General features: G+C 37.4%; 2 protein-coding genes across 3 annotated transcripts in view; both read right to left on the bottom strand.

The window, feature by feature from the left end:
* The window catches only part of nrxn1b (neurexin 1b), a 799,620-nt gene that overhangs the window by 539,178 nt on the left and 248,878 nt on the right, over positions 1-11,564 (bottom strand). The window lies entirely within an intron of this gene.
* pcsk2 (proprotein convertase subtilisin/kexin type 2) overlaps positions 503-11,564 on the bottom strand; it is a 69,232-nt gene continuing 58,170 nt past the window's right edge. The window contains exons 12-13 of one of the 2 annotated variants that reach the window (XR_012388376.1): positions 3,733-4,406; positions 503-1,502 (exon numbers count right to left, since the gene is read on the bottom strand). Coding sequence is in view for 1 of the 2 variants with exons in the window: in NM_001142266.1 (NP_001135738.1) it covers positions 3,914-4,406 (493 nt within the window). In the remaining variant the exon portion in view is untranslated. 2 annotated transcript variants of the gene reach the window in all.

Below are 11,564 nucleotides of genomic sequence, written 5' to 3'. Positions count from 1 at the left end.
TTTAAGAAATAATGTCGAAATTAAAGTGAGTTTTTTCCTTAAAACAAGCAAAATAATCTGGAAAAAAAATGGAAGAAAAATAATCGTGTTTTTTATGTTGACAAGATAATTTCGCTCATCTCATTTTACAGATTATTCTGCTTGTTTTACTTAAAAACACTTAATTTTGAGTTGATTATTTCTAAAAACAAGACGGTTTTGTGCTTGTTTGCCTGTTGCCTTAAAAAAAATTATGTGAATATGCATCATTTCTAAAAATGTATGTTAAATCTACTGAACAGTTCTAAGTTACAACAGCTTTACTCACTATTTTTTTAAGTCAACTTCTTGACTTTAAGGCAACGGGTTTAATCACTTTCTACACTGTACACTGATTTTACCCACACAAAAACAGTGTATTTTATAGATTTGAATGACTTCTTGCATCACAATAACTAAGACGTTCGTATCACCCGAACCAAAAAGGGAACATTATTGTGGTAATCACTCAGGTGCTTTAACAAACAGCTAAATAGATTTATTATATATAGACAGTGCTATGAAATATGCTTGTTTTGTTTGGCCATAAGCAGTATAATGACACACAGTCCATCTCTTCAGAAGGCAAAATAAAAAACCATAGAAAGAAACACATACAGAAATAAATATCACGTCTTTGTTTGCAAGATACTAAACTTTAAGAAGAAGAAGAATCACACAAAAATGATTTACAGTCACAAACTGTACAGCAGAGGTGCGGGAGAGCGTGAACATAATAAAGTCGAGATGTATTTGCTTTATATACAGTTCTGTAAAGTGTAAAAAAAAAAAAAATGTAGAATTTGATATTCTTAGTGGGACACACAGTGAGATCAAAACACACATCTGGACACTCGAGTCACGCTTTCAAATCTGAATCAATCCAGATAAAAACTGTCGTCATTTATAGTAAATACAGTAGTGCTTTGAAACATACTACAGTCAAACAGTGTCACCATAGCAACTATGGAATCACCACAAGTAGAATGAATCTATTGTGGTGATTCTTCAGTTGCTATGGTAACATACTGTTTCACTATAACAACTATAGAATCTATTGTGGTGATTCTACAGTTGCTACGGTAGCACTATTTTACTATAGTGACTAAAGAATCTATTGTGGTGATTCTACAGTTGTTATGGTGACATACTGTTTCACTATAGCAACTATAGAATCACCACAATAGTTCAGTTCGAGTAGAATGGCTCTATTGTGGTGAGTTTTCAGTTGCTATGGTAACTTATTGTTTTACTATGGCAACTACAGAGTCACCACAACAGATCAGTTCAAGTTGAATGAATTGTCATTCTAGAGTTACTATGGTAACATGCTGTGTGCAACAAGAGTGAATGAATGAAATTGTGTGTGAACTGTCCCCTGAAGCATCCAAAGGGTTTTTAGAGCTACCGTACACGGTTAAACTGGAACGACAAACTCAAGTCAGACATTTGAAACAAGAGTGAATAAATGAATACATTTTTGTGTGTGTGTGTGTGTGTGTGTGTGTGTGTGTAAACTATCCCTTTCAGTGTCCAAATGCTTTTCAGAGCTACTGTATATGGTCATACGTCAGTGCAAGTGTACTTGTTGCAAATGATTCATTGGATTTACTCAATTTCTTTAAGGTAAGTTGCAAACAAATTGTCACTATACCTGACAGTTCTGCTCTCTCTCCTCCTGTTTCTCTTTGTTACAGATCATTGCTAGTCATCTGCTTTTATTTGCAGTCACATGTCATTTGGGTTCATTTGTTCCACCTGTCACTCGTTTCCTTTTTACTCTTTATACCACCTCATTTCCCTCCTTGTTTGTGAGTATGTCATTGACTGTTTGTGTTATTAGACATTGTTACTTATGCTCTATTTGGACAATAATATAAACAAATAGAATTTAATAATGTTAAGCTATATTTGCTTAAATGAAGCCAAAAAACAAAACAAAAAAACAGTTTGCATCATTTAAATAATTAAGTAATGAAGTTTTTATTTTTCTGTGAACTATCCCTTTAAGTGTCCTAGTGCGTTTCAGAGCCACTGTATTATTATTATATCTCAATATGACAAAAAATATGATTAGTTAGATTTACTAATGTTTTGTAAGGGAAAAGGTTGCAAGTAATTGATAATGACATTAATTTAAACAGACTAATTAAATGTAGCTATGTTCAACTTAGTTTGTTTAAAGTCCAGTTTGCAACCACTTACCTTTCAAAAATTAATGAATAAATAAGTGTGAATAAATATTTTTTGTGTGTGAACTATCCCTTTAGGCATCCAAATGGTTTTGAGAGCTGTTGTGTGATCTTACTTTCATAAGACAGCCTCACATCAGACATCTGGAACAAGTAAAGAGTGAATAAATGATTTTTTTTGTGTGAGTTATCTGGTTTTCAGAGCCACTTTATACTGCAATATGACAAAAGTATCCATTGCATTTACTAAACTTTAATATATTATAAAAATATTATTAAACTAAGCATTTATTAAACTTTAAGGCGAATGGTTGCAAACAATTTTATGAGCTGAATTTAAACAAATTTGATTTAGCGATGTTCAACTTAATTTGTTTGTTTAAATTCAGCCCATATAAATCATTTGCAACCACTCACCTTAAATTAGTGAATAAATTAAAGTGTGAATAAATGAACACCATTTTTGTGTGAGCTATCGTTTAAAGTGTCCAAAAGCTCTTCAGAGCTGCTGTATATGGTTATGCTTCAATTTGACAGACTCATGTTAGACATTTGGAACAAGTATACTTGTTTGCAACCACGTTCAGAAATAAAGGTACAGGAGCTGTCACTGGGGCACCATTTCGAAAGATCCATATTTGTATCCAAGGAGTCCACAGTGGAACCTAAAAAGTGCACATTAGTACCCAAATGTACCTAAAAAGTACCTTTGAGGTACCATTATGGACCCTTCAGGTACAAATTTATACCTTTTTAGAAGGTACTGCCCCAGTGACAGCTCCTGTACCTTTTTTTTCTGAGAGTGCACATAATGCACTATGAATCAAAGTGTAAATAAATGAATATTTGTTGTGTACTATCCCTTTAAGTGTCCAAACCAACACAGGCTCATATTTTCCAGTGTAAAGTGTGAATGAATGCATGTTTCTGTGTGAACCCTTTAAGTGTCCGAATGGTTTTGAGTGCCACAGTATAGTTATACTTCAAAATGATGAGCTCACATCTGACATTTGGAGCAAGTAAAGAGTGAATCGATGATTTTTTAAAATAATTTCAGTCGGTCAGTCAGTCGACAGCGGCCTCTGGTGGATTAATGAAAGAACAGCAGGAGTAAATGCAACTCAAGAGAGAAATTTAAGATCTGAAAAAGCGTACACAGCGCCCTCTGGTGGATTCGTGTCTACAAAAAAAATGTAGCTCCTGGGACATATTTGGCGCTCTCCAGAAATGTATTTAGGGGTACGTTTTCAGAATGAGCCTGGGTTGGTCCAAACGGTTTTCACAGCCATTGTGCAGTTCTACTGCAGTACGATAAACTTATCTGAGACATTTGAAAGAAGTGTACGTGGTTGCAAACAATTTATATAGGTTAAAATAAAAGAAATAAATGAAGTTAAACATTACTAAACTTAATTTGTCTGTTAAAATTCAGCCCATATCAATTGTTTGCAACCACTTAAAAGCATTTTAAAAAATTAGTAAATCCAATGAATATTTTTTTCAGTGTAAAACTGAAATAAATGTGTGTGTGAACTACCCCTTTAAGTGTCCAAATGCATTTCAGATCCACTGCATTGTATGCTTCAACATGACGTCAGACATTCATCAAATCATCACAGGAAAAAAAAAACGAATAAATTAGAAAGCTGGCCAGGATTACACGCTAACACAGAGGATAGTAATAATCATCATCATGCACATGGCTAGTTATTTTTACTCAAAAGGCTCTTCAAGCTTCTCTCCACGGCTTCGTCCAGCTCCTCCTCCAGCTCCTCTTTTTTGGACATGGCCAGTTTGGACTGATAGTCCCGCACCACTTGGTCTATGTAAGGGGCACTTTGTGTACCGTGCAGCATGAGGGTCCACTCTTTCAGCAGGCCGCTTTGCATGTCGCTCTGGCTCTGGAAACCCACCTCCAGGAGCCAGGGGCCCCGCGGGTCCTCGCCCCAGGTGTGTGTGGTCATGAAGGGCCACTTATCGAAGCCCACTTTGGCGTCGTCGTCTCGGGGCCGGCGGCTCAGCAGGATGGATTTGGTACCCATGGGTGAGGTCATGTTGATGTTGAGGTCTCCACGCCGACTGGCGTTCACTGTGATGACCGCCTGCACGTGCTCCAGGTACCGCACAAAGTTGTCTTTGCCCTGGCAGGCGTCGGTGCTGATGCTCAGCAGGAGCTTGTTGCCGGACTGTATTTTACTGCAATGACAGAGAGAAATGTTCACGTTATTATGCATTACACTGTTGATTTAAAGAAGACCTACTGCTATTTTACCGGGAGAGAGAGATACAGTTGAAGTCAGAGGGAAGGGAATATACAGGAGGGTTTATAATTCAGACTCTATATGTATTCTATTATTATAACATGTCTGCATTATATTATGTTTTACATGAATGTGTGTGTATGTAGCTATTGTTTTTATGTATACTGTGTATTTCTCTCTATTTTATTATATATTATTGTTGTTGTTATCATAGTCATCGATATTTTTATTATAATTTTTTTACATTGACTTTCCTCCACCCCTGCTATGTACACTTTGGCAATATGCACCCATAAATGTCATGCCAATAAAATGAATTGAATTGAGATCAAAAAATGGTCACATGTTCTTATGTAAAATAAATCTGATGTATAATGTTTTCTAGCTCTCTGAAACTGACCCTTTTAGGTTTTGATTCTAATTGTGGCGTTTTGGTGACTGTCGCTTTAAATGCAAATGAGATTCAAAAGAGGGCGGAGCTACAAATGTCTATGTGTCAGCATAGTGGTAGATTCAAAAACAAGACTAAAACAGAGACATTATTAAAAATTTGTCTAATGAAAGTACAGCTGTTCATTCGATTTATTAATTTTATTGAGGCTAAAACTGCACTCGGCAAAAAAAAAACAAAAAAAAAAACGTATGTGAGAGTAACTGGCGGTTCATTCCGCTGTGGTGACTCCTCATAAATCAAAAATGAAAAAGTTAGAATTTTATTTATTTTATATATATATATATATCTTACATTCTTATTATTATTATTTAATAATTTTTAGAAATTTTATTTGTTATTTATATTCTTTTTTAAATGATTAAATTAGTCTTTCCTTATTTCTAAATGTTGTGTATCTTTTAGTACAAAAGTGTACATAAAAACCTCAATAATAAAATATAATCAAAATGAACACTGGATACTGTAATTAATCTTTGTCATTAAAATGCAAAGAAGATTAATCAAATAATGTTAAATTTAGGGACTTTTTTTTGGGCCGAGACATCAAATTGGGTCATTTGATGTGTTGCATTGATTTGAAACACTTCTTAAGGTTTCCAAATGAATGAGGGCAGAGAAAACAGAGCATTCTCTCTGGGTTTTCAGATCACTTTAATGTGTTCCTGGTGACATTTTCAGAGTTATTATGTTAATTGAGCGGCATCAGCTAATAAATGTGAAGCCCTCTCTGACCATAATGGATCAGCATCAGATAAATGTGTTTGGACTGCCACTACAGAAATGTCAAACAAATAATCAGCAAAATGAGTATATATGCGAGCGCCGGAGCGGTTTCTGTTGCTTAATTCATAAGTACAATAATGCTTTACGGACGGACGGACGGATGGATGGATGGATGGATGGATGGATGGATGGATGGATGGACGGACGGACGGACGGATGGATGGATGGACGGACGGATGAATGGATGGATGGATAATGGATAGGCAGACGGACAGACAGATGGATGGATGAAATGATAAAAGGATGGATGGATGGATGGATGGATGGATGGATGGATGGAATGATAGATGGATGGATAGATAGATACATAGACAGACAGACAGACAGACAGACAGACAGACAGACAGACAGATAGAAAGATAGATAGATAGATAGATAGATAGATAGATAGATAGATAGATAGATAGATAGATAGATAGATAGATAGATAGATAGATAGATAGATAGATAGATAGATAGATAGATAGAATGATGGATGGATGGATGGATGGATGGATGGATGGACTAATGGATGGACAGACAGACGGAGAGATGGAATGATAGATGGATGGATGGATGGATGGATAGACGGACAGATGGATGGATGGACTGATGGATGGACAGACAGACGGACAGATGGAATGATAGATGGAATGATAGATGGATGGATGGATGGATGGATGGATGGATGGATGGATGGATGGATGGATAGACGGACAGATGGATGGATGGACTGATGGATGGACAGACAGATGGACAGATGGAATGATAGATGGATGGATGGATGGATGGATGGATGAATAGACGGACATATGGATGGACTGATGGATGGACGGACAGACGGATAGATAGATAGATAGATAGATAGATAGATAGATAGATAGATAGATAGATAGATAGATAGATAGATAGATAGATAGATAGATAGATAGATAGATAGATAGATAGATAGATAGATAGATAGATAGATGGATGGATGGATGGATGGATGGATGGATGGATGGATGGATGGATAGATGGATGGATGGATGGATGGATGGATGGATGGATGGATGGATGGATGGATGGATGGATGGATGGATGGATGGATGGATGGATGGATGGATGGATGGATGGATGGAATGATAGATGGACGGATGGAATGATAGATGGATGGATGGATGGATGGATGGATGGATGGATGGATGGATGGATGGATGGATGGATGGATGGATGGATGGATGGATGGATGGACGGACAGATGGATGAATAGACGGACGTATGGATGGACTGATGGATGGACGGACAGACGGAATGATAGATGGATAATGGATGGATGGATGGATAGACCGACGGACAGACAGACAGGCAGACAGATATATAAATCAATAGAATGATAGATGGAATGATGGATGGATGGATGGATGGAATGATGGATGGAATGATGGATGGAATGATGGATGGAATGATGGATGGGTGGATGGATAGTTTCCATCACTCTGTTATTTTACTTCTCAGAGTTCTTGGATCTTTTGTTTTCTTCTTGCACTTTTCTCCTTCTGAATTCTGAGTTTACGTCTACAATTCACCTTTTTCTAGGAATGTTGAGAGGTATACTTATTTTCTTATAATTCTGTTCATATCACACTCTTGTCTTCTTCTCAGAGGTCTGAACTTTGTTTTGTGTGTTAAAATTCTTACATTTTTCCTCAGAATTTTAGGCTCACGTCCCACATAAAAACCTTTATTTCTCTGAGTTCAGCGTTGTATCTCACTATTGTTTTCTGTTGTTGTTTTTAGGAAATTTGAGTTGACTGTACTTTGCACAAATCTTTCATTTTGAGTTTAAATCATAAAATTCTTATATTTGTAATTGAATACGGAGTTTCCATCACACATTTTCTTCTTCTCAGAGTTCAGTATTTTCTTTAACTCATATATTTTTTCACTTGTAATTCAGAGTTTTCGTCTGGAAGGAGCTGTAAAGCGAGGCTTCTGTTTTGATTTGAGAAATAACCTCACAGTCCAACAGTTCTGAACTACGGCCATTTAAAAACTGGGCCAGCGAAAGAAAGAAAGAAACTGATTATATGTTCCTCTATTTCCATCGTGGAGCCAGCAATTGCTTTGCCCTGATTATGTGTGTGTATGTGTGTTAGTGTGTGTGTGTGTGTGTGTGTGTGTGTGTGTGCATGCGTGCGTGCGTGTGTGTGTGTGGTGTAAAGTGGATGTAATGGCATTATCAGAGGCAGGTCTCCAGCCGGACCCATTACGCAGCTCAGATTAGTGTGTGTGTGTGTGTGTGTGCGTGTGTTTGTGTGTGTGTGTGTGTGTGTGTGTGTGTGTGTGTGTGTGTGTTTGTGTGTTTGTGTGTGTGTGTGTGTGTGTGTGTGTGTGTGTGTGTGTGTGTGTGTGTGTGTGTGTGTGTGTGTGTGTGTGTGTGTGTGTGTGTGTGTGTGTGTGTGTGTCTTCACTCTTTCACAGGACAGTGTTTCCCCGGAAACTAGGATAGAAACATCCACAGGAGAGGACAGAAGGTGTGTGGAGCGTGAAGGAGACGCTGACAGGTATTAACTCTTTCCTAAACAGTGTTTTATAACATCGCCACACTGTAAAGAATGCTTTTCTTAGAGTTTTTGTCTTGTTTCTAGTCCAAATATCTACAAACTCTTAAATCAAGCAGCATTTTCTAGACAAATACAAAATATAGTCTTATTTTAAGAAATTATATAGTCAAAAGAGAGAGTTTCTCATTAAAACAAGCAAAATAATCTGCCAAACCCACACAAAAAAGAGTGTATTTTATAGATTTGAATGACTTCTTGCATCACAATAATTAAGACTTTCTTATCACTCAAAAAAAAAAGGGGATGTTAATGTCGTAATCACTCAAGTGCTTTAACAAACAGCTAAATAGATTTATTATATATAGAAACCATCATAGATCACTGGAGAACTTTCACATTGCATAGAACTACAAATCCGCCATTAAATGAACAACAAGATCCAGTCATGCACCACTCACACATCTGGCCTAGATCCCCATGATTGCAGACAGAGACAGCTGAAGCTACTCATGAACAGATTGCACAGGACGTGTGTTTGGACATAACTCAGTTTTCTGAGCACACTTCATTATTATTGTTCATTTATTCCTTTGCTGGAGATTAGAGCTGAATTTAGAAATAGCTTTGAAGCAAATCTTTGCTCTTGACAAAGGAAATGAAATTTGTGGGCTAATGGATGTGTTCAGTGGAGAGAGTTTCCACCATTTCCTCACTCCACCAAAGTAAAGGAGTAAAGTGAAGGAGTAAAGTAAAGTGGCTGAATGGAGGAGGCTCGTTCTTTATCCTCGCGCTGCAGATGCTCTGTTGAACTGTTTTCTCGCTAGTGAAGTGTTCAGCTTTTACACTTATAATGTCGTCATGTAAATAGCAAATGCACCATGAAGCGACACAACTGACTCTTAAAGGGGATGAGAGACGAGACTCTGATTGGTTTAATGCAGGTTATGCTCAAAACACACCCAGAACTCATTAAGAGAATCAGCACAGCCCTGTTAGACCATGCACAGAGCTTATTTATCCATCCTTAAAATAGCAAAAGTAGATTCAGACATGACATTAATGCTTTTGTGCTCTAGACTTTGCACCTAGATTGCTAAAATAGAGCCCATTATTTCTCTAAACAAGACAATATTTTTTGCTTTTCTAGAAAATGCTTCTTGAATTTGCAGATATTTGGACTAGAAACAAGACAAAAACTTTTGAGTAAGAAAGTTATTAATGCAGCACCCCTGATAATTGTATAATAGATCACTGTAATATTACTATACCACTGTTTTACCATTGTAAATCTTGAAGGTGATGTGAAGCGCTGTGAAATGCACATTTTTTAATTATTGTTTGACATAATCTCAACTATAACATAAAGAGAGGGCGGGGGCAGATAATAGCTCCTCCCCTTTAAAAAGGGGCCAATAGCGTGTTGCTTTTCTCACAGCTCTGCCAGCAAGAGCTGTTAAGCTCAAGCACATCAGATGAACAGCCAATGAGATGAAGGGGGCGGGGCATATGAGATACTACAGAGCTTTTAGTTGGTCAGATGATTTGATGAGAAACTGTGAAGACATCAGAATAATCCTTAATCCATTTGAGCAAGGCGGTTCATTTCGCTGTGGCGACCCTGGATTAATAAAGGGACTAAGCCGACAAGAAAATGAATGAATGAATGAATTAGGCGGAAGTGACAAACTACAAGCTTTAGATCAGGTTTATATCTCCTAAATGTGAATATTGACAAAGTTTTGGAGCATACTAGCTTATAGATATCCTTAAAACTAACATCTAAATAACTTTAATTTAATTTCACAGGGTCTTTAAAGTTTAGAGTACTTCACACACACACACACACACACACACACACACACACACACACAAACACACACACACACACACAAACACACACACACACACACACAAACACACACACACACACACACACACACTAGTGAACTGAAACAATGGAGCTGAAGACACAAATAGAGCCTTGAGCTGAATCTATTGAGCGTTGGAAAAGAAAGTTAATAAAGAAAGAGCTGCTGGTCTCTGGTTGACAGTGAGATAGTGCTGTGGGGTTTGGGGGACATTAATGAACGCTGTTATTGATAGAACAGCAAGAGCAGCGAGCAAACACATGAGCTGATGATTCTGGTTAATTACCGTTCTGGAACAAAAGGTGGTTCACGGCGTGCCCTTTGCTGACTATGAATAGGTTGTTGTTTTTTCTGTTTGTCTTTGTGTGATATACTGTATACTGCAAAGGTGACAAAAGAACATTCCACGTGTGAAAACACGGACAAACTACTGATATGTGATATATATTATTTATTTGCACTGTTATTGCAAATTAGCAGTGTTCTGTATTTTGTGATTCATGTTTTAATGTTATTTCTGCTTTTGAACTGCATTATGGAAGCTTGATCTTTCTTCTAATTACTTTTAACCTCAAAAAAGTTGGAAAAAGTCACTTTTATGAACATTTTTATTAGTTTAAAAGGCTATATTGTCTGGGTTGGTGCTGTATATAATGCTGCAAAAACCTTGTTATACACTGCAGCACATCTCAAATGTCTGTTCTGCTACTAATATGCCATTAAAAGTGACTATTAAATTGTGGAGATGAATTTTCAACATCAAAAGTGGACCGAGCAGAGATCAACATCCCATAATGTAGTTCATGACCAAACATAACCGAAAAGCATTCTAGGCTAGTGTTTAACAGTAGATGGCGCTCTAGGCTAGCTTATAACAGCAGACGGCACTCTATGATAGTTTATAACAGCAGATGACGCTCTAGGCTAGTTTATAACAGCAGATGGCGCTCTAGGCTAGCTTATAAGAGCAGACGGCACTCTATGATAGTTTATAACAGCAGATTACGCTCTATGCTTGCTTATAACAGCAGATGGCGCTCTAGGCTACTTTTTAAGAGCAGACGGTGCTCTATGCTAGGGTTTAACAGCAGATAGTGCTCTAGGCTAGTTTATAACAGTAGATGGTGCTCTATGCTAGGGTTTAACAGCAGATATTGCTTAAGGCGCTCTAGGCTAGTTTATAACAGCAGTCAGTGCTCTAGGCTAGTTTATAACAGCAGATGGCGCTCTAGGCTAGTTTATAACAGCAGTCAGTGCTCTATGCTAGTTTATAACAGCAGATGGCGCTCTAGGCTAGTTTATAACAGCAGACGCCGCTCTAGGCTAGTTTATAACAGCAGACGGTGCTCTATGCTAGGGTTTAACAGCACAGTGCTCAAGGCTAGTTTATAACAGCAGACGCCGCTCTAGGCTAGTTTATAACAGCAGTTATAACTGTGGTCTGATGAATCAGTATTTCAGAT

Source organism: Danio rerio, chromosome 13, assembly GCF_049306965.1.
Source record: "Danio rerio strain Tuebingen ecotype United States chromosome 13, GRCz12tu, whole genome shotgun sequence".
In the NCBI taxonomy this organism is placed as follows: domain Eukaryota; kingdom Metazoa; phylum Chordata; class Actinopteri; order Cypriniformes; family Danionidae; genus Danio; species Danio rerio.
This window is presented reverse-complemented; position numbering and strand designations above follow the sequence as displayed.